Source organism: Centropristis striata, chromosome 3 (genome assembly GCF_030273125.1).
Source record: "Centropristis striata isolate RG_2023a ecotype Rhode Island chromosome 3, C.striata_1.0, whole genome shotgun sequence".
Taxonomy (NCBI): domain Eukaryota; kingdom Metazoa; phylum Chordata; class Actinopteri; order Perciformes; family Serranidae; genus Centropristis; species Centropristis striata.
This window is the reverse complement of record NC_081519.1, coordinates 35,554,486-35,579,245: the sequence shown is the minus strand read 5'-3', so window position 1 is coordinate 35,579,245 and position 24,760 is coordinate 35,554,486. Positions and strand designations below refer to the sequence as shown.

The window sequence follows — 24,760 nt, the reverse complement described above, 5'->3', positions numbered from 1 at the left end:
AGCTTTTGGCTGCAGACTTGAAAATGCTTCTGGGCAGATCAGCGCCACGTCTTTCAAAATTCTGTTTACTCCACCCTGATAATTTATTTTCTGAAGCTTATGAAGAAGCTCTCCACGCCAGACACTGCAGCTGTTGTTGCATTATGTAACCGTTGACCAGATTTGAACTATGGCACTCCACAGTTCGGGCCACGTAATCCACGCAGCAGCCACGAGCAAGTTCACGGGTCATTGGCGAAAGCAAACAGGATTTACTTTTAACGAGGCCTCGTAATTGTTCCATTTTACACTGATAGATTGATGTGCTCATATGTGGTCATTTATAGAGGACCAGTAATACCGTGTGGCACACATCAAGGCTGCCTGGATTTGGCAAAGACAGTATGACCTTATTAAAGAAGGAGTGGCTTCTTATAATTACTATGAAGTTGCTGTTCATCTTAAAGTTCCCACAAGAGATCGAAACCAAAGACTTCAAAGCAATAAGAAAAAAAAGTCATCACTTCTGTTTTTTTTTTAAAGAAAGATTCTCTTTTTTATTCATTGCAACGACAAAATCATACACACAAGAACCAATTAATTAGTCTCCGCTTCACTTTTAGTACCCTGAATAATAATAATAATAATAATACTTATAATAAACTTGATTTCGTGGCAGGATGTTGGATCACAATGAAAATCTTCAATGAAAAAGTCACATGCTTTCAGAGTTACACACCTGTCAGATTAACTAAACACAAGCTGTAACACATCAGTCTACTACAACTACACGGCGTCGTTCCTGCAGGTGAACTCGGCATGCACCTTATTTCACAGATCATATTTAAGAGCATTTATCATTTCTGTTCTTGCATGTTCAAGTATTTAGATAACATTAGTAGGTGGATGATGTTACTCTCAATAGATGTCAGGTGTTGCCAGTTTCTCTCCAATGACGTCACGTTACTTCCTGAGGCCACGCTTGCTTCTTCTGCCCTTTGAACTGAGAATAAGGTGAAAGTCAGCAGGGATCCTCGATACAGTATCCTTGTTAAATCCCTTCCCAAGACTGAATGTATTCTTCTGATGCAAATAAGTCACTGTCTGCAGCTGCATTTGACATTTAAATTATTTTAGGGAAATTCTTCTCACAGAAAGGTCATTTCAGACATCAGGTTAGCATTATATGAGACCACAAACAACCCGAACAATCTTAACCTTTTGGATTTATTGTTCTTTAACATTTAATTTGCAACCATTTATGCTCATAGTGCAGAATTTGGCCATTAGATGTTGCGATTTTTATTAACCACATGAAGTAAAAACAGCAGTAAAAAGAAAAAGAAAAAATATTATATCTTTAGCACAAACTGAAGAGAAGCAGAACATTTTTCAAAAAGTAGACAGATGGTTTTCAAAGTATTTTGGCAGGTACATCTTTCTATTTTCAACAATGTTTCTATTTTACATTTAAACCAAACATGATTTTTATCCTTCAGGCAGTAGTCATTTCTTAAATTATTGCATGCATGATTTCTTGCACATGCATGAACAGCTGCAGGCCTGAATAAGTTTAATCAGGCATCCAGAAAATCAGGTCAATGTGAAGTCTGCTCCCAATTTAGTTCATATCTCCAAAGCAGACGAACTAAATCTTTTTAACACAAAGCAATATCAACTTATAGCCTCACAACAACGTGCATGTCAGTAACATGTGAGATGCTCAATCAAAGTGCGATTTTTCTTTCTCAGATGGTAATTTTCATTATTTAATGGCACAAAGAGGTGGAATTAGACTTAACTTAAGAAAAATACCAAAGGTTTCAGAAAAAAGAACAACATTGCATTTGTTGTTGTATGTTTGTTGTATGTATGTTTTACCCAAATAATGATCTTGTGACTCCCTGGTGGGGTCTCGTCCCCCCTGGTTGGGAACTTCTGCTCCACAAAAAGCTGCTGCTGGCCTCAGATACTGTACTGAGAGCTTGTCATAGCTGTCTGCTGTTGTAAGGGGATTTGCCACCAAATAGTTGACTGCTATCTTTATCTGCTGTTGCTACCGAAGTACCCGACCCCTGCAGCTTCCCCATGAATCAGGGGTGACATGATATAAAGGTACTGACGATAACCGACTGCTGATATGTTAATAAAACACATATAATAATATATTTTTTAAGTTATAAGTGCCTCTTTAATCATTTTGGGGTTTTTTTTGGCTTTCTTTTTTTTGGCATTCACTTGTCAAAAAAGAGACACAGTGAACAAGCTTAAAGGTGAGCGTATTCAACCTTTATTTAACCAGGCAAGACATTAAACATAAATTCTTATTTACAATAGGGGCCTGGCATTATTTACTTATAGCATTATTTTAATTCTATTTTTAAATTGTTGTATAGATAGCATTAAAATATTGGTATTGTGTAAATCTGATTTTGTGGAAGCCCTACTATGAATATATAAATTTTTCAATTTTACTTGAAACTGTGACAAAAACTGACATTGTGTTGTCAGCCGGACTTTTTTTTTGTCTTTCTTTCACTTTTTTTGTTTGTTTTTTACAATTTGTTTTTTTTTACATTAAATTTCAGCAAGTTTCCTTAATTTTACATTCAGTAATATGATGTGTATTTATTTATTATTAGTATTAGTATTTTTTTAACATGAAATTCATAGAATTCGTAATTTAACAATCAAGAGCATTAAGCAATTGAACGTAAAAATCTAAACCTAAATATAATAAGACTTTACAGATTTCAGTTTTCCGAAAAGTAAATGACTGTTTTTATGGCTTTCGCACTTCATATAGTCATATTCATAAAATAAATTATATAATAAAATAATTAATCATAAACTTTTTATTTTTTTACAGTGTGGTTTGCAAAGTCAGTGTGTTCTGCAGGAAAACTATGAGCTTGTCAAAGTTTTGTTTAGTCTCAAACATGAGATCAGGACGAAGGATCCACATGGTTTAGTTGGCAGCAGGACCAGGTCACTGTGTTATTGTAATAAAACAGATAAAATCACATTGCGGTTATGAGATCTCTCAGCTGTTGTGTCTCCGTTACAGCCCCGTCTAAATGTTATTCAGATTCCCCAGCTCTCCCTTTGTTGAAACGACTCTCATGTGCTCGTCCCTTTGTGTTTCCCCGTTCCTGTTTAGAAACTTTAGTCCTGCTTTTGGGCGGCTGACACAAACAGCTGCAACTGACGCCGCTTCAAACAAAGTGAGATCAGTGCAGCGAGAGAGGCCGAGGGGAAGTTGAAACAAGAGGAGGTGGAAACTCAAAGAGGTCACGAGGTGAACGTTTACATCAGGGCAGACTAACAAAGTCTGCAGGGAATCACTGATTATTGCTAACTTGAATGTTACTTTTGGAATCAACTTTATGATTTTGCATTTTGAATTTATTCCTGACTTAATGGAAGATCTAGTTTTCTTTTGTTTTACATAACACATAAAGATTATAAATTAGGTTACCAAATTATTATAAGAAGCAGTATAAGTACTCAGATTTCTAAGTTGAAAGCAGCTGAAACACTCTGCTACACAGTCCTACATTTAAAATTTTACATAAGTAAGAGAACAAAAGTATCAACAAAATATACTTAGTTACAAAAGTTACTTATTGAGTGGAATGGCTCATTTCAATGTAATGTGTTTTATATTATTGGATTATTATTATTGATGCATGAATGTGTTCATCATTTATTTAAGCAAGTAATTGTAGGGCTAATTTTACTTTATATATATATATATATATATATATATATATATATATATATATATATAAAACTTCATATACTGTTGGGTTGCTGGGATCAATATTGATACACATCAATAATATCACAATTAATTTGTTGAATATAATCTGTTATTATTATCTCATATAAATCTGCAAATAACTAGTAGGCCAACTAAAAATATCAAATACATATATTGAGTAAAAGGTAGGCTACAATACTTATCTCTGTAATGTATTGGGGTTGAGCAGCAGAAAATTGAAATGCTCAAGTACATTTTAAGTAAATTGTAGTAATTAAGCACATCACTTCAGTAAATACACTCAATTACTTTCAAACAATACACAAGTGATATTTGGTCACAGTAAAGACAAAATATGCAGTTATTTAAGACTTAAGTACTACTTCATGCAGTAGCTACATGTGTTAAAAGGCACTGAATAAAACTATAACACGTGCAGTGTGATGTGAGCATCCATAACATAATACTTACACTTTCTGATGATCACTGACTCGGTTTCTCAGCACAGTGACCTGCGAAAACGTGATTAAAACTTTATTGACATCTACTGAAGCCAAAATGCAGTATTTATTTATTTATTTATTTATTTATTCTGACTTTATGCAGTAAAGTCAGAATTTTACTTTTTAAATTTGTGTTACCATTTAAGAAGTTATCTTAAATCTTAAAGTTACCAGGTTAGCCACAGTTAGCATTAGCTGAAACCAATACCTTTTCCAACCTGTGTCCTATAACTAATAAACCATTGTTATGATCTTACATGTTAGTACCTCAGTTTGGTATACCAAAAACATGAATTCAGTAGTTAAACAACATCATGGAAATAAAAGCATGCTAAACTAGCTAGTCTGGCTTAAAAAAAGCCTAGCTTTAGACAGTAGCAGTAACTGCAGTCTCAACTGCTCACTCAACTGAAATTCCTGCTATCTGATGTGGTGACGCTTTATTAAAACCGCATATTAGTTTTGACTTTTTTAATTTGTATTACCATTTTTAAAATTATCATTTTAAATATGAAACTTGCAGTAGGTTTGGCTCTGTAGGCTACCTGGCAGATTAGCCACAGCTAAAGTTAGCTGAAGCCAATACCTTTGCCAAATTGTTCCCAATAATTAAGAAACTATTTTGATGATCTCACATGTTAGTAACTCAGTTTGGCATACTGCATACATGAGTTCAGTTTACTTCATGATAAAGGGAATAAAAGTATGCTAACACTTGCTAAACTAGCTAATCCTGCTGAACTAGCCTAGCTTAAGAGAGTCGAAGTCAACTTCTCACTCTACTGATATTCCTGCTATTTGATATGGTTACGCTACATTAAAACCACATATTTTCACAAGTTTAATTGTAGATTAATTCATTTTACAAGTCAATTTGTTCAGTGTACATTTAGGGGGGCTAAGAATTAAATTATTTGGCTAACAAGTCTCAAAATGTAGCTGAGCTCTTTTTCTCTACTCACTGATTTTATCGTGTAGTAGCCTATATTAGTCTTTTATATTTATATTAACGTACTCACTTTTTCACACTTCACCACAAGGCCAACGACGTGTGTGAGTGACATATTTGACTCTGTCGTTTATGTTGTCATAAATCATTTTGTCATGGTCTGTTTATCTTTTGGCGCTCGTCCCAGAAACAAAAAGTGAGGTAGTCAATTCACATAAATCAGAATCCAAATCAGAAGTACTTTCTTAATCCCCGGGGGGGACTACTTTTACTTACTTTTGTTACAGAACTCAAGTGTGGAAATATTCTAAAGAGTAAAAAGTAGGCTTCAGAAAGCTACTTTGAAAAAGTAAAGAAAAAAGCGGACTAAAGGTCTGGAGTAACCAACAGGCTGCCTACGCACCACAAGAATTCATGGACATCTTACCTCATACTTTTGCTTAGTGTGCGTAGACTGAAGTTCAAATTTCTCGGCCTCCAGCTGGCGCAACCAGTCCGACAGTTCCTTTGCTTTTTCCCTGCATCCGTATAGGAAAGAAGGAGATTGATCATGGGAATTACTTGGATTAATTTAATTTTCGTTGTTGTCTCTGAGTTTTTTTATTTTACCTGAGTTCTGTTTCTCTCATGTGATCAACATTTAACTCTTTGCGTCGTTCGCTAAGGATCTTCTTCTTCTTTTCTCTTTCCGTTTGTTTTTTTGCGCCAGGTTGTGTCTGCTGGTTAGAAAGAGGGCACATGTGGTGATGTGTAAGCCAACATAAAAACAGGATGTTTGTGTGCCTTATGATATTTTATAACTAAATTAAAATTTTGCCTGGTATCCAGTGAAACTCAGGTTGGACAGAATCAGCTTCTTCCTTGCATCATCATCTGCTTTCTTCTTCGCCTCTCCTTCTTCTTTTCTTGCTTTCTCTTCCTGGTGGAAAATATTATGGTACCTTTTCATCAATTTATTTACATCATTTTGATTAGTGACAGTGTCTGAACTTAGTTTAATTGATTTTAAAGCCTCTTTTTTACACATAGTAACTGGTATGTTCCTGGGATAACATTTCAGGCACAGCTATTGATTTGACTGTTTCACTCTCAGAAATGAGCTTTAAATGTCCCATATGTATTTTGTAGTTAGGGATGCTGTCTAGTGGCTTTAGTAATTATGAAAGACTAAGTTGGAAGTGAGGATGCGTAGTATAAAGAAAGACAAAGTCCAGTTTGGCAGAGCGGAAGAGGAGAAACAAACAAACAATCAAACAAACAGGGCTTTTTCACCTCAGAGTTCATGTCCTGTGTGAAACCAGAAATGTTGTTATTTTAAGTTATGTAACTTAACTCCCTTATGTCACACCTTACCTTTCGGGAAGTTACATCCATTTGTTTTACTTTTTTAAGTATCTTTTGTCATGCCTAAACATGTACTTTTGAAGGCACTCCTGTGAGGGAGACCAAACAGTCTATTCTGTCGTTTAGGTTGGAGATCTTGTTGTTATTATTCACCACATTTGGGATGTAAGAAGTGTTTTTGCTTGAGTCAGATTTAAATATGCTGCCAGCCACTGTTATAATTGGTTTGCATGCTCCATGTGAAAGTTATGTTGTCTGCATTTTGGCAGTTCAGATTTTTCAATCCTTGCTTCCATATACACATAACATCATACAGGATCAGGGATAGACCGCTTGTGGGAAAGGGGCTTAAGTAAAACTCATAGGCCAACCAAATATAATATATTGTATACTTACAGCGAGTTTGTTCTGGCGTTCTTTTTCTCTCTCTGCCCTAATCTTCATCTGCTCTGCTCTCTCTGACCTGCGTGTCTCCTGAAGTAGGAAATAAAATCCACTTTACAGACCAAACACTTAAAAGGTGACCAAAAGACAACACCTATTTATAGAATTTGGTGACTAAACGTGTGATATATTGCAGAAGAAGTGTGATACGTGAACATACAATGCGATCCGTGAGGCTGAGCAGCTCCTCTTCCTCCTTCTTACGCTTCTCAAAGTGAGCGTCGATCAGAGTGTGCAGCTCAGTCATGTCCTTCTCCATTCGTTTTCGATGAATATCCTTGAAATCAAAGAAAGAAGTTGAAATATGAGTTCATCCAAAAACCAAAATAAAAGACAGCTTGCAGGTGCAACTTTGATCAGTCCTGAGATGAACTCACATCAAAGTCCACTTTTTCTCCATCTGGGATTTTAGGAGCTGCCAAGCCGGGCACGAAACCAGGCCTGAGGAGGAAGATAAAAATAAAAAATCTTTTCATCTCCCATGGATAATTGTTTCAATTTAAATTATATGAATATATTTTAAACTCTGTTCTTACTTTGATTTTCGCCTTGCCTCTTCTGCGTACCCATAACAAAAGAGAAAAAGTAAAATCTTTACTTTATGAGACTTATTACTTATTAAAAAAAGAGAAATACTTCATGCATTAAAGAACCCTGCAGAGCAACATTTTTCCTCAGTTGCACACACTGAGCCATTGTACTTTCTAAATAAACTGCCCGTACCTCCGTCATTTTCCTCTCCAGCATCTGTTGAAAGATGACAGGGTCAGAGCAAAGTCAACACTGAGTGTTCAGTTCACACGGAAATGTAAATAATTATAATACTGATGGACAGGGTCATTAAAGGTCATTCTCAGAGAATGAGCTTTAAGCAGAAATACTCACGTTACTTTAGAAAAAATACCAATACCACACTGAAAATACTCTTAAATAAGTTAAAGTCCTGTATTATTTAAGTGCATGGTTTCCGCCAAAATAATAAAAGTACTCATAATGCTGAAAAATCACCTTATTTGTTGTATTTTGATATTATATATTGTATTATTGTATAATTATTACTGAGGCATTCAGGGATAGTTATCATTTTACTGCTGTAGTTGGTTAGGGCGGAGCTCATTTAGATAAGATATTTTATATACTGTTAATGTAATATACTTTACCTACAAAACATAATCGACATTGCCGTCACATTTTAAAACAAGTAAAAAAAGTTGTGCAGAAGTTCAATATCTTCTTCTGAATTGTAGTAAAGTAATAGTGGCATCAAGTAATGAACGAGTACCTTGTATGTGTACTTAAGTATTTACTTACATTCTGCCAGTGGTATTAAATTTGATTAAAGTGAATATTATTGGCCAGTATCTTTGGGTTGACAGATGTTTATAACTCTTTTATTTCTCTTATTGTCTTAAACTCATGTAAATGTACAAGTTATATATGTTGTAGATACAATATATGTATAAACATCTATATATTTACAAAAGTCTTTATTTTACTTTGACATAAAGTAAAGCAAGGCCTTTCTGGTTCAGCAGGTCATTATACAAATAAATCATGTGTCAATATTGACTGACACACACGGCCCTCCAGCTCGTCTCTAATTTAAAAGTAGCTGTCAATAATGATGGAGCTGGAATAACCTCCACATAGCTGACCATCTCCTGTCCCTGCTGACGGACTAATCCGCAGAGGAATGCAGGTGTGTTTTCTGTCTGACGGTTTCTAGCATGTTCTAGCAGGTGTTTTAGATTATCATCACAGATAACACGTGTGTGTGTGTCCACGCCCCGGTAACACAGGTAGAGGTCAATAACATAAGACACAGAGAGAGTCAATACTTCTTTGTCTACAATGTCTTCAGTGAGGTGGCACAGAGGGCACCAATCATATTTCAGGGGAGGCTGGTGCCAGCCCTCTAGACACGCCCCTGTCCTCCAACACATACCAACACTGGTCAGCTGTTCTTCGTACTGTTCCCATTTAATCCACAGGAGCGTTTCCTGAATCACGTCTCTACCTGAGCCTGAAGTTCCAAGCATTCAAGTACATAAACATACCGTTAAACTAGTGGTTAATGTTAAAATGGTAAATGGAGTGTATTTATACACTGTAAAAAAAGATAAACAATAGCTACTCAATAAAATTGAGGCAACAGATTGCACCGACATTATTAATTAAATCTAACTACGTTACAAGTTCAGTTAATAACAACTTAACAGGAAGTGCCTGTCAATTAAAAACTGACTAATTCTATTGTGTTGGATTCATTCAAAATTCTCTTGATTTAGAATTACATACACATAAAGATTATATTTAATGTGATCAAAATGAGTAGATTCTATCTCAAACATTTTTACATTAAAGTTACTTAAACAACTGCCTCAAAATCAAGGACACATTTATATTTAATACATTTTATCGAATATATAAACTAAAATGAAATTACTACAGAATCATTTATTACAGTGTATAGCGCTTTTATCCAAAGCGCTTTAGACTACACACTACACTGAAAAAAATATTTTTTGGCCCTGTAATTATTATTTCAATCATCTATATAAATTCTACAAAAATACGAAATCAAATCAGTGCTTTTATTTTACTTTAAAATAGCAGTTTTTCATGTAGTGCATTACTTAGTGATTGTTTGTTACTATGTGTCCTCAGTTTTGTATGTAAATTGAATCATTTGTTCCAAGTAATATTCACTAAACCAGTTCACTGGCTTAATTAGCTGATATTTCCAATTAATATGTAATTGAGGGACATCAGTGAATCTGCAATTTACTTTTGTATTGTCATAAAAAAATAAGTGGTTCTATTAAATAAATATTACTTAGAAACAGCCTGAGTAAAGATTACAAACACTTTCTGTGTGGAAAAACTTGCCTAGCTTTTTTTAAGTAAATGTCACACCGATTTTTTTCAGTGTACGCTCATTCACCTGTTTACACACACATTCATACTGGTGGCCGAGGCCTGCCACCATTGGGAGTTCATTCACACACCCATGAACGCACCATTGGGAGCAATTTGTGCTTCAGTATCTAAGTCAAGGACACTGCGACATGTAGGCTGCTGTGGTCAGAGATTGAACCACCAATCTTCCGTTCAGTATGCAACCACTCTACCAACTGAGCCACAGCCGAACTGTTGTGAAATGGTCGGAGAGTTGGTTAGATTTAGTCACCACAACTACAGCCTTGCTCTAAGTATTATTTTTTTTTGCTTCTGAAAAAGAAAAAGACCTCACACATTTTAAGTGACCAATATTTTAGTGTCATTCCATTATTCCTCCTTGTTTTATATGGTTTTTGGATGTTTTTTATTTTATGGTTCTTATTGTAACTTGTCCCTCCTACTGTCCCATGCCCCTTTTGTGTTTCCTTAGCTTATTTATTAACATAATTTATTAGTTGTCTATGGTTGTGTGTGGATTACATATTTACTGCGTTAGCTTGAATAGAAATCTCACAACCTAAAGAACTGCAATGCGTTTCGGAGCTATTGCGTATGTACAGTGTGCCCAAACATTTTCCATATATAGTATGACATCCAGACAGTTTCACATTATACTGCCATACTTATACTTATACGTATATCATCATTGTCCAGTGAAAACCATGTATCTCCTGGTAATTTGGACGATGTGTATGTACGTAGCCAAACCGAGTCATTATTTGATTATTGGAAGAAAAAAAAGTTTTTTTCTCAGCTCTTGAACAGTTTTTGGAAGTTTGGGAGAAACATGGCTTTCCTTGAACAGTAACAAAAACAATTTAATTTGTACATGTGCACTAATAATAACTGTCATTAGACTACATGGTGGCCGAAAGTGTGTTAGGAGTCACATCTATTTACAGATGGCATGCAAACAGATGTTAGCATAAGCAATACTACCTTCTACCTTCTCCTCTTCCTCCTCCTCCTGCTCCTCCTCTACTACCTCCTCCTCCACCTCCTCCACCTCTTCCTCCTCCTCCACCTCCTCTTCTACCTCTTCCTCCTCCACCATCTCCTCCTCTTCTGTGCAAAGCAAGCATGTAGAGTTAACAAGCAATCAATGTGAAAATCTCATACAGCACTTAGATATATTTCAGTGTGTATTTTTGACAGTGCCTTCAAACCCCAGACAATATTTGAATTGAAAAACATCCGTAGATAGCATTTTCTTTTATTCTTTTTCTTATATATATATCTGCAAGTGTCATTTTAACCTTTAACTAAGGGATTCTCTAGCTATGCAGGGGAGGATATTAAGCTCTTATTAAATATTACTTTTTCAGATTTAACTCTGCAGAAAAAAGTAATAAAAGTACACTTATGAAGTACAGAACTTATTATTAACAGCTTTCCCACAGTTTGATGTAGCTCTTGCACTCTTCCAAAGATGTTAAAGTGCTGTGTTTTTTTGTTCCAGGCATTTCTCGGCTCATTGGGCCTCTGTGAGAAAAAAGTGACTGCAGGCATTTAGGGGGTAACTCAACCTCTTTCCACTGCAAAGAAGGTAAGCCAACCTGCATTTAGAGTACCTCCAACGGTCATAAAAATGAAAGTGGGTATTGTGCTTGTGCCGCAGTCTTCCCCAAGGTCTTCTATTGAGAACATAAGCTGACCTACATTGCTCTCCAGCAGCGACTCTGCTCTGCATAGAGCGGGGACAGGTGCCGCTTAGTTTCAGGGACGGCCGGGCTTGTACAGTGGCCCACATGGACAGCCTCACAAAGGAGACAGAAATAGAGGTACGGCCTTTTATCCCTCTTTGATGGCGACCCAGTGCACCATTACAATTGAAAGGACAGATCCACTGGGGATGTTTACACAAGGTGAACTGTCTCCAGCCACAGACAGAGAGGACAAAGGTCAATCTGGCAGAGGAGCTCGGAAAGAGCAGCTGCTTCTACAGTGGCACCAACACGCCAAAAATACAGTATGCTGTATGGTGAAGCCAGCAGCTTAGCAGATGCAGCGTGTTAAGTAACTTTAAATGCAAGGCTCAAGTGTGTAAAGCAGGGGAACAGAGTAGCAGAAAATGATACAACCAGCCTCTTTTATGTTTAAAAAGCAAATATTGTTTTCATAGATATTGTTTGTATTGACATACATACCAACAATATCCTCGTCTCCTTCACACCGTACTTACGAGTGGAAGAGAGGTAAAGAGCAAAGGTTATGGCAGTGTACTTCACAAAACATGGACATAAATGCATTTCTGATATGCATGCATGCAGAATAATCACAATATTCATGCATTTGTTTTTCACGTGATGCAGCTGTGTCGCATCCAGCAAGTCGGTAAGAATGTCTTACTGACAACAAGCAGCTGAATCTGCAGCCTATTAACTCCAAATGTGAAGATTTATCTCAAACTGACATGATTGACTTACGTTTTCCCCTGAAACAAGAAGAAAAAAACACAGCAAAAATATTTTTGTTACAATTGATTCCATCTGTTGTTTATCATCACTGTCTATCCTGCAGAAATGAGCCGTTTACTCACTCGTGCGTGGCATCTTCTGTGTCTGACATGTTTAGGATGCAGCACCTGCACACAAGTCCAAATTAAAGGAGTTGCATTAATAACAGCCTGAGGTGATATATTAATGCTAAATATTAACTACATATCGCCATTTACTGTTTAAAGACATGCAAAAAGAGCACACAGACTTACCTAGATAGTGCGATGTGCGATTCAGACTACACTCAATGGGGAATTGTATACTGTGCCCTTCTCTGTGGGCCATAAGCTTTTAAACCCAGTAGTGGATCACATGGCGGCAAGCTGCCCATGTCTACAATGGGTGGGCACATACCTGAAAACAGATGGCAGATAGCATTAACTAGAATGGGAAAACACGCATTCTCCAGGGACTTGCATTGTCTATTTTTACACGGCAAAAACCTGCACTGAACAGCTCAGGATTATTGCTCTCAAAAGGTTTCTGTAACTCAGGTCTGGCTCAGAGGAGGGAGGTTAGATATAATCTTTGTAAATCTCTGCTTGTGCAGACAAATACACAAAGGGATGGCTCAAGCTCCTCTGATTTACAGGCCAAGAAACATCTATTAGCTCCCTGCCTTTTTCCTTAAAAGACCCCTTTAAATATCAGCTGACAACCCTGATGGTGACATATTTAATGGATATTTTATATTATGTTTGATGTATAACAATAACAGCACAGACTGACGAATAAACTGTATAGTAAACCCAAGTACACAACAACTGCAACACAACAACTTCTCCCTGTACTTTGGACATTTTTCTATTAGCTCCTTGGTTGTTTTAACCCCTTATCATTCTGCCCTCTGTTATCAACAACTGGGTGTGGATTTTAAGGGGGAGATAGCAGGTCAACAATTAATGCCACATTTATGTGGTGTCAACATCTAAGAGCTGGGGATCTGAAGATTAATTTGAGCTGCAGCTCAGCACTATGTGTTAAGTTGTTTTGTTCATAAATCTCAAATAAAAATGACTTAATCAATTAAGTAAACCTATTAAGGTGTATAGGGGTTCAGAACATTAATGTTTGGCTTTCTGAAGTTAACTCCCACTTAACTTGTTGCAGTAATGTTTGAGTTGATACAATTTTGTACACACACATTTGGTGCTGAATTTGACAATATTTTTACATTCAAGAAGGGATAAAAATGGTTAATCACTCCAGAATATTGCATTGCATCCATGCTGTGATTTAGTTTCAAAGACTTTGGGAAATTTCTGTATTTTCGGCTAATTGGATGACAAACACCTCTGTTCTGTAAACTGCTGAGAAACCCCCTTATTGTCAATATACCTAGGACATATATATACATCCTCTGAATGCTGTAGGTCTCTAGTTTGTGGTTTTAAAGTCTCATGAGGCTGTGATTATCCTAGAGGTCACAACAGCTCATTTTATACAAGTTTCAAGAAAGCTCTGCAATGAACTGGCTAATACAGGGACTAACATCATCACACATGCATAAAATTGGGCTTGTTGAATCAATAAGAGTCTCAGCTTTCCCGTGATATCCAATCCATGCAATTCACTGTTTAGTAACCCCAGTATATGCAGAAATATTCATATGCAATAGGTGAAAATATTGCATGAGAAAAACTTTGGGATAATAACCTAGTGGTGGTCTGGAGGCCGATATTGGGACCTAATCATCTACTTATTATAATTCTGCAGAACAATACAGCATTTATCACACAACAGCATCATATAACAGCAACATTTACCCCCTAAACTGGATATGCTATGTGATCATATCATTGAGAGTTATTCCCATAGCAGGTTGCCAAAAGAAATGAGTATAAAATCAAACTCACTCCCTTCACAGGCACCATCTCCTGCACCTCGCCTTTAATCTTGAGTCTCTGCCCTCACATGTAATAACGTGCCATCAACAACACCCTTTAAGGCCATGCCAAGTCTTTTGATACTCTCAGTGTTTGCTGTCAATATTGTATCTGACCCCACAGTCAGAATTATGACTCATCAGATGTCTCTTGAGAGCCGGAGCCAGCTCTGATCGGATTGGCCTTGCCCCTTTTCCACCTCAACCCTGGTTTAGTTTTACAAATTGTTTCATGCTGTCTTGAAGTCTTCTGTTGTGAGTTCAAGGCCCATGTTTAATGTCATTCAAGTTATATCAGTCAAATGTTCAGAAGCCAAATGCTTCAGGTCTCTGAAGGCTGCTGCATGAAATGACAAGATTTTGAATACTTTCCATTCAAAACTATGTAATTAGTGTCAGTTTAATGAGTTTTTAATAGAAAGATCAGTTATTTTTAAGTGGGGTTGTATTAAATACTTAATCATCGTCAGTGTATTACCTATGTTTATAATCTATTCAAAGCCAACAGACTCCTTTGAGAAAAACTGTCATTTTACGTTGCAGAACAGGTGAATTACTGATATACCACTTCCTGGATTTTTTTTCTTTGTGTGTGTGTGTGTGTGTGTGTGTGTGTGTGTGTGTGTGTAAATGTGTGACTTTGTGGAATCTGAACTAACAGTTTAAAGCACTTAAGTCACACAAAACACAAACAAAGTAAACGACCAATGCAGCAGCAGACCAGCAACTTCCACATTCTGCAAGATAAAACATTTTCTCAAAAGTTTTTCTCAAAGAGTCTGGTTGCTTTGAAGAGAGCATGAAAACATCTTCAGTTCCCTTCATGTCAAACTTAAACTTTTTTGGTGGCTTAAATACATTTAGCTGCTGCCCTTGTCCACAGCAGTACATTGCTTAGTTTCTGTGCATATGTGATGTAACGACGAGCTCAAAGTGGATTCTGTTTACGGGCGTTTATTGAGCTGTGAAAACTACATTAAAACACATTAAGCACAAATGGAAACTCCACACCATCAGGAAACAAACAACAAAAATAACTTGCAAAACATAGAAAAACTCCTTTGTCTGTCACTCTTGCTCTTCTGCATGTGCCTACGTCAACAAAACAACCCTCCTAAAAGTGGCGAACAATAGTTTCGCTATTACCATAACCTTTAATATTAATTCTACAAATATGAACTTCAGTATTTATTTATTTCCTTAAATGTATTAACATATTTATTACTCACTTATATTTTTATTTTTTTATTTATTATGATGAACTTATTAAATTAACTAACATTATTTATTGTTATACTGCTTCTGCTTGCAGTTACAGTGCATGTCGACCACCATCTCCTGCAGGTTGATACACAAACTATGGACAGGTACCTCATACAACCCCACTGTTTAAGTCCTCATAAATGTGTTGCTGATATTTCATCCACTTGCATGTATTATAATATACATCCCTAAGTCCTCAATCTTGTTTATTAGCTACTAGAGGACAAGATGAGACAGCTGGAGTGCACATGACATGATATATTTTGATCCAGCACTGATGGCAGCAGTGCATTGAAATGAAACTGAAATCCGAACTCCCTCACAGTGGGGGGTTGAGCTTTCTAATTATTGCCACTTAATTGTAACACCAAAGAGAAGCCACAGAAATGTTAGGCTATTTTCTATCCTGAGACATTGACTAACTATTAAGAAATGAAACAAACAGACTTTGTAGCTATTATAAATATCATTGTAAGTGTGTTAGTTGTGCAACAGAGCGTACCTGCAGGCATTGGGTAGACACTACTTTATTTTTATAATTAGGATCATTTATATGTTGTAAGTCTAATCTTTTTAGCAAGATAAATCTTGTCTAATCCAAACATTAGTTCATATTGATTTATGACCATGTATACACAGGAGATAATAACAGATATTTAACTCCATGTTCCGTGTTATGCAATAAGACACAAATACTAATATTATAGTATATTTCAGTTACTGGATTTCCATGTTGTGTCTCCTATTTATTGCAAAATGGGGAACACATTGGGGTGAACACATTGCTAAAGCTTCTTTCTCTTATATGGCTCAGAAAATGTGTTAAATATAGATTTGTAAAGTTTTTCTGTGTTGCCTCAGAGGGGATTTACCCTCAAATATTTGAACTGTTGTTTTGTCCAATGAATCTTCACATATTAGAGAAAAAACATAAATATTTGTTTGCTCCAGAAAGCCTGGGGTGTTTGAACAAAAAAGGCCACCTGACCCTTTTTTTTTTTTTAAATCTGTTTTTGTTTTTAACATCTAATTGTTTTTAACATTTAACACAACACAAACATTGCACTAAAATATTGTAATTAACACATAGAAGTAATGAGGGCCCTGAGGCTCTGGAACAACCAGCCGGAGGAAATCAGGCCGGCTGAGTCAATGATCTCTTTTAAGTCTCTTCTTAAAACATATTTTTATCGGAGAGCCTTTCCTGATTTTAACTGAATTTTAACTTCCCTTGAACTGTCTTTTAATTGCACAAAAATCATTCATTCATAGAGTAATTCTCTGAAATTAATCTGTTGTTTTATGTCTGTTTTTAACTTGCACTTTGTAACATGATTTGAAAAGTGCTCTATAAATAAAGATGATGATGGTGATGATGATGATGATGATGATTATTATTATTACTATTATTAATAATAATAATAATAATAAGGGAAATATACATAACAATGATGCATAAATTAAATAATATCACTACTACAAATATTTATTTAAAAATACAATAAAAGCCCTATTTGCACTCAGATCATTACATAATTTATCAATTATTTGTATGCCGTTAACTTCCAGGAAATTGTAAAAAAAAAAAAAAAAAAACACTTCAAATTTTCAAGATTTATTAAGCTTGTTTTTTGAAAAATAGCTTATCTTTTCGAGAGTATTTTCTGTGTTTTAACCATAGGTTTTAACATGTTTGCAGTGCAGTGAGACGATCTGACTGACAAACATATATAAATGTTCACAGCAGGAACAAAAATACTCAACAGAGAACTCATGATAGATTTTTAATCCTTTATTAAAACACCTAATTGCAAGAAGCTTGTGTTTAAATGTTTCGTGTTACTAATATCGGTTGAGTGGAATGAAACAAAACCAAAAGCGTGAGGAAGTCAGACAATCACAGCATTGAACTCCAACAACTTTTCCTTTGACTGAATAAACTTTCTCCTGCTGATTGTGTTGCTGCTCACCCCACCCGTCTGGCACCGGAGTCGACTAAAACAAACAACAGAAAGCATTAAACCTTAATGCTGGTTAACCGTGATATGAGGCCGGTCCTGACAAGTCTCACTGTCTTTATAATCTGTTAATGGTGCTCTTTCTTTTCACTGAGCAGTGCAGTCAGTTAATACAATCAATTCAATACTTAAATCCATGTTTTTGTCTTAATGCTGAATCTTATTAAACCTGCTGGTTTGTTCTTTTCTCAGTGAACTGACTGTGAGCTGATACTGACACCTGGTGGTGGAAATGCACTTTCTTACTCAAGTTTTTATTTATTTTTTTAATCCAAAGATTCAGAAGTGTTAAAATAATTGAGATTAGGAATTGTTAAATAATATAGGGTTAGAAATGAATTGGATAAAATACGTAAAAATAAATTAAGGAAAGATAAAAATAAAATAAAATAAAAAACAAAAGTAAATAATAATAACAATAAAAAGTTAAAAAGCCAGATTAAAAAGTATAGCATGATATATATATATATGACACTATGACATGACACCATACAAAGAGATAGAAAGGGAAGGAACTGTCCTCAATTTCCACAAAAAAATAAATCCGACCTTGATTGGATGGATACAATTTCTGAATTATTTCAAAAGAAATTTCTCTGACTTTATTGGTTATCAAATATCGTTTGAGTAATAGCCAGATCTTTTTCCAATTAGTGTGTTTTAGATTATTTAGGGACTAGTTGTTTGGAAGACGACCCTCACGTGACTGCACTCAACCTGTTCAGTTCAGCGGGACATTTAAAGTGATGCTGCCCTGCACACTGTTTAGCTTCATGCTCCGCCGTCATTTAGCGTTTACTGATGACAACAACAACATGACAGTCCAATCATGTTGTTCCAGGACAGACTACAGATTATTACCTCTGGCCATTCAAAGCTCACAGCTGGAGATTTGTTCTCCGCCTAGATGTCAGGTGTCTCTGCTTCTCTTCACCGGGATCCTGCAGGTATGAGCTGTTTGAGTGTCTCTGCTGCTTGATGTTTTGGGTTTCTGTAGCTAACTGTTTGCTTCTTCCACTGTGACTTGGTGGATTTGAATGAATGGATTGTTCTGGTTGTGCTTTCGGTCTGAAACACACATTTTGAGTTTCCTTGTTGTTAGCAGATCTGCAGCCTCAGGTGTTTCTGTTGTGTTTTATTATTTGGGTGAAAACTTAATTTCACTCCATGCATGTTGCTCTCTGCTTTTTTTTTTGCATCCTTAGCTCACTCGGATTGCATTTTGAAGAAATTCCAGATGATGTGTTTCTTACGGTGGCCCTGAAGTGCAAAACACACCAGCAATTCACACAGCACGCCAGCATTTCACTAGCCTGGCTAACACCAGACCAAATCTCATTGGAGATTAGGTCTGGACACCTTCAATGCTTTTCTCCGTAGAGGAGGTGTGGTTTACGATCCTCCGGAGCCGTTTATTGGGAGCTTAGAATGTCTATCAAAGCGTCTGTAGGTAGCTCTTAGCCAATCAGATCAGTTATACCAGATGACGTAGTAGAGCAACAGAGATGGATGTTTGTTGTGTGTGTGTCTGTGAGAGAGTGTTGCTGCTGCTTTGCTTCTCCAGTTCTCGCTTTCTGCAAGATTATTTATTTTCACGCTTTATTCCCCCTCATGTCATTCAGCCACACACATCCACTGATTTTATGGGCAATAAACAAGCTGCTGCGGGTCTCTGGGGGCTCTGCTGTCCCCCGGCTCGTAGCGAGATCACCGGCGGTGACCGGCGGTCTCACCGGCTCGGCGCAACGAGCCGCAGAAACCGCCCGTGCGGCGCTAATAGCCCCGCTACCAGTGATCTCGCTACCAGCCGGGGGACAGCGGAGCTGCCGAGAGACCTTTCGCCTTTCAACTTTCGCTCTAAACTATTTAAAACACCATCTACAGCTAAAGAGAGTTTCGCGTCTGCAGCAGCCATGTTGGATCCGGAAAGCTTCCAAGTGCCGAGTAGTACGCGTCATCGTCTCACCGTCCCTCCCCGCTCTGTGATTGGATCCCTAAAACAGGGCTAAGAAAATCGTTTAGTTTCCAGACCGCCTGGAGGTTCGAAATCAAATTCGAGCGCGCAAGGCAGTCTGGGTATACCCAGGCTAGCATTTCACCACAGCACGCCAGCAATTCACACAGCACACCAGCAATTCACACCCGAGGTCCTCCGGTATTAGACTGGAATTATTGATTGGAAACAGATTATTTTTTAATTTAATGTAATATTTACTGGGCTACACGGTGGTGTGGTGGTTAGCACTCTTGCCCCACAGCAAGAGGGTCGCCAGTTCAGCGGCTCCTGCTCAGTGTGTACCCCGCTTCTCCCCCAACGTCAGCTGGGATCGGCTCCAGCCCCCCGCGGCCCGAGTCCGGATAAGCGGAGAGGCTGAATGAATGGCATTGTATTGTGAATTTCGCCGACACAACAAATACATTTTTGGCGCGACGCAATTTGATTATATCACGTGGAGTGTCCATGTAAAGTTAACACTTCATCTCCTCTCTGCAGGTAAGAGTTTTATACTGCAAAGTGAGAAAGAATGACAGTAAAGTGTTTATCCTTCATGTCAGCTCGCTCTGGACCGGCTCAATGAATTTACCATAAATATCACAATACGGGCGCACTACATGGGCGACTGGTTTTACTATGGAGAAGTGAATGACGGCAGGAACCAATCAGGAGGAGGATCAGTGTCCAATATGTACCTACCCTTTCCGGTTTGATGAATTGCTGGCGTGTTGTGGTGAAATGCTGGCGTGCTGTGCGAATTGCTGGTGTGTTTTGCACTTCAGGGCCACCGTAGTTTCTGCACCTTTAGATGGATGTGTGTGATGCAAAGCTTTCCTTGTTTCCTGCCTTCAGAAGTAAATAAACTGCATTTGACAAAAGCTTGCTGGCAGATCAATGACACTTATATTTGTACAGAGATTTAAGAACTTAAGTTACTTTTTATGCGCATTTATTATGTTGTTAACCCTCTGGAGTCCACGAAAGCGCCGGAGCACGACTTCTTCATGACGTCACGACGTAAAAACGAAGCAGCATGGAGCCCTGCTGTCAGTTTTTCTCTAAAGTTTTGGCTTTTCTACAAGTGTCCATGTCCAATTTAATGCATCAACCCTTTTTCAGCAAAAGTAAAAAACACTTCACTTTGAGCAAGTGTAGTAACATGATTTTACTTTTTTTTGCAGGGATTTTCCTAATTTTGCAGTATTCATTCAGCATTTTTAATGCAATCTTTTTTTGTGTGTGTTCTTTGTAATTTCTTTGTGTGATTTTATGTGTTTTTGTATGTGTTTTTTGTAATTTAGTGTGGGATTTTTGTATTTTTTGTGTGTGTGTTTTGTGTTCAAAATGTTGATCCAGAAAGTCAAAATGAAAAAAATAATCAGGTCATATAGGTGAGGTTGTGCTGAAAACAATGACACCAACACGTCATGGTAAAGATTTATAAGTGGTTTTTACAGGCTGAATGAAAAGAAGTCAAAAACCGAAAAAATACCCCAAACTCCAAAGGGTTAACTACTGAAAAAAGCAGTTTTGAGCCATTTAAGTGAAGGAATTATTCTTTTTGTTTCACATTTCTATGTCAACAATGATCAGCCCTGCCCCTCCTGAGTGGTTTTACAGGAAGATGAATCATCAGCTCACCTGGGAAAATTATCTGCCAAAGGTTTTTAATGTTTTAAATCTGAATCACACGTCAATCAGTCATAAGTGTTGAAAAGTTGTGACATGCTGTTTATGAAGTTACTTTGCTAACTGAGTAATACTGCTCGTGACTGTAGTGTCTGGAAGACAGGTGTCAAAACCAAAGCTGAATTCCTCACATTTTTTGCTGGCATCTGACTACTTTTACAAATTAGTTTGAGCTACTTTTTTTTAAGTACCTTTATTTGATCAGACTAGACTATTTTTTCTCTAGGTGAGCTTTGCTGTTTATCGTCTTTCAGTGTGAAGTACTTGGCAGCTTGCAAAGCTTTCAAAGCTTCCCAAACACTGCATATTTGAAAAAAATGATGTATAACCACATAGACATAAAAAGAAGAAGCAGCATATGCACAGGTTTATTCCAGTGATAATAAAACATAACAAACAGAAAAAGTGGGAATACTGAATGTAGAATACCAAAAGGTTCTCTCTGACTTTGTAAAGCGCTCCAGAGTTTATGCATTGATGTTTTTGTCTGCTGTGTTATGCACTCGTTGCCTTAGAAGTGACAGTATTTGATGCAAAGGCAGCTGTTTACTGGCTTTGGCCTTTTGCTGCATCAAACATCTTCTTGCGGCCCTCCATCCCCGACATGGCTTCCACGTTCTTCCTCCAGTCGCTCACCTCCACCGTCTTCTCCTGCTCAGAGAGAAACACGGAGAGGACGTTTTGTAAACTTTGTAGCTTATAACAGAAGAACTGCAAGGCTAAAATACATGCATGAGGCATAATTTGAAACATAAAATCCTCCTGCTTCTTCTTTCTACAATGGCTAAAACACAACCAAAACTATATCAGTAAAAATAAAACCCACCCGCTGGTTGGCACATATCATCTTTGTCCAGTTTTCAATTGAAAATGTCACAAAAAGCATTGTAAAATTGTATTTTATTAGAGCCCCATAGACCCCCAGTGTTTTTAGGAATCAGTCTTATCTCATTAGTCTAAAATGATATTGTCAAATGTTTTTATATCCACAAAACCAACACTGTTGGGATATGTTGTAGGATTCTTCATTGAACATAATTTGATACTTTGACCTTTTCTCCAGTGGTTTTAATTTTGTTCTGGCAAGCTATAAGAAAGCATATTTATCATTTTCACACCCTGTGAGTCACCCTTGATATTAACTTCAGCCAAAAGCTTAAAGCGAAAATGTGCTACATAAATTATCACCATGGAAAAACGCCTGCAGCTTGTGTGACATGTGGAAAATAAAGGCTTGTGTCATAGTTTTTTCGCCCAAAGCGTCTCTGTCTTTATCTGTTTTTTTTCTCCCAAACCTACCTTTTCCGTGTCCTCCTTCTTGACTGATTTAAGATTAGCTCGCAGATCCAGAGAAACCTTGTGTTTGGAGCCCAGTAGGGAGCGCAGAATGGCGTCAGCAGAGACCCTCACCCTCCTCAGGTTGGGTCTCTTAAACTTCCCTCGCAGGTCCAGAACCTTGATGTTTAAATCTTTGATCTGTGGAGAAGAGAGAGGGGAAGTTAAAGATGGTGGAAGAATCAGTTGATTTAAAGCACTTATACTTATCAGTGTCAGTGTGCTGCTGCAGCTTTGAGATATTCATCTATTTATGTTTTTGTTGGTGCAAAAATAATGATGAAATCTGCTCATTGTTATCAGTCTCTACTTGTGTTGAGTTACCTCTCTGGTGTTGTGCAAGACTTTGGCTTCGATATCGTACCGCTCCTCGTCCACCACGTCGATTTTGGCGTGCAGCTCTTCACATAAAGTCTGTATCAAAAATAACAGGTTAATTTGATCAAATCCTGAGTAAAATCACAGCGATCCTTTAGCAGGGCTGTCCCAAATACTATTTTTTTGGCTTCAAAGCTTCAGGGAGGATTATCAAAGCTTCGACGGGCCAGGATAATAAAAAAAAACAACAAATCAACAAAATCTGCCTACTGGAATGCAATCTATGTGGCAATCACATTTTATCTCTGGATCAGGTTTTTACTTGTCTTTTAAAAAGTTCTTCAGTTTCTTCATTGTTCATTGTCTCCATGCACAGGAGGAGCTCACTTCCCAACCTTTTATTTTTTATTTTTATACTTATATTTTTATTAGTTTTTATGTCAGGAATAGTCAAACATGACAACATCACAGTACATTCAAATGAAAAATAACATAGCCAGGCAACTGGATCACTTGAGGATGATCAACATATAAAATTTTGCTCTACTCAGTCCAAACAGTATATGTCCCTTGGAATGTATCTGGCAGTTATACACCACGTCAAACAGAGCACTAGCAAGACAATAAAATAAAAGTAGAAGGGGGGGGAGGTCATGAATGACCCTCCTCGTTTGTCAAGAACGCCGTCCATTTTTTCCATCTTGCATAATACAGGCCTTTTTTTAGTCTGAGCAGGAAGGTTAGTTTCTCCATCAAAGGTTGGGAACTGGAACTAACCAGTTCCCAACCTTTTAATAAAAACAATGAACAAATTTTGGACCTCGATCACAATGCCAGTGTTGCAGCTTCAAAGCGTTCGTGGCATCATTTCTTTTAGTTTTGAGAGTTAGATTTTTAGAGTTTACTTTGCAAATATGAACATCTTGGTGGAATTTGCAACATATACCTGCAGCTCTGCTAGCGACATGCCGCCGGTCTGTAGTGGAGGAGTTTTTTCTTCCAGGTATTTCGCCTTCTGTTCCTCTTTTTCTTCCAACTCCTGCTCCAGCTCCTCCATGGCCCTGGCCACCATCAAACTCTGAAATATACAACACGTTAAGTACATTTAAATGGTTTGATTTACAGTCTGTCTGACTGATGCTGATCTTTACAGATTAGACAGATGACTCACCTTCAGCATGAGTTTGCGGGAGGCCGAGATTTTAGATTTCCTCTGCAAAAGATTTAAAATATTTAAGTTTAGCTTAACATTTTTTCTAACCCAGCATTTTAATTTTAACATGTGATAGAGCCCGACCAATATGGCATCTTTTTTGCCCCTCAAAATTTTTTATTTTTTTAATCTGGAACGTAGTAGGTAAGTAGCTAAGTAGCTAAGTAGCTAAGTTCTCTCTCTTAACAAATATTTTGTAATAAATATAAACATTTTAAATGCAAATATAAATGTAATATTTTAAATGCATACAGTGTCAACCAATTCTAGAAATTTCAATTGAGAAACTGAAGAATAAATAAAAATGAAAAAACAAATGGCTTACACCATTTTTAACAAACCAAGCATTGTTATCTGAAATTTTTATTCTGTAAAGTTTTATATCTGTGCATATCAGACAAAATGTACACATCTACCAATGGATACAAATATATTTGTGACAGGCTGATATCGGGTCGAGTTTTTTCAGTGAGTAGTGTCTTGTGGAAGCTCACCTCTGGTCTGTGGATGGAAAACAAAGAGACGCAGACACAGAAGAAATGTATAGCATCAGTATCAGATTACAAACATTGTATGTGATAGTTTCCATGAGACGCTTCATG

The 24,760-nt window shown here is 37.1% G+C and overlaps 1 protein-coding gene and 1 pseudogene across 1 annotated transcript; both read right to left on the bottom strand.

Moving 5' to 3' along the window:
* Positions 1 to 578: 578 nt before the first annotated feature.
* LOC131968535 (troponin T, cardiac muscle isoforms-like) lies at positions 579 to 11,006 on the bottom strand (annotated as a pseudogene).
* Positions 11,007 to 21,712: 10,706 nt separating this feature from the next.
* On the bottom strand, positions 21,713 to 24,140 carry LOC131968552 (troponin I, slow skeletal muscle-like). Its single transcript, XM_059329478.1, has 5 exons — positions 24,117 to 24,140; positions 23,892 to 24,023; positions 22,952 to 23,041; positions 22,592 to 22,768; positions 21,713 to 21,943 (listed from the first exon to the last, which is right to left on the bottom strand). Exons 1-5 carry the CDS (start codon positions 24,123 to 24,125, stop codon positions 21,839 to 21,841), a joined length of 513 nt encoding a protein of 170 aa, XP_059185461.1. The 5' UTR covers positions 24,126 to 24,140; the 3' UTR covers positions 21,713 to 21,838.
* Between the last annotated feature and the right edge of the window lie 620 nt (positions 24,141 to 24,760).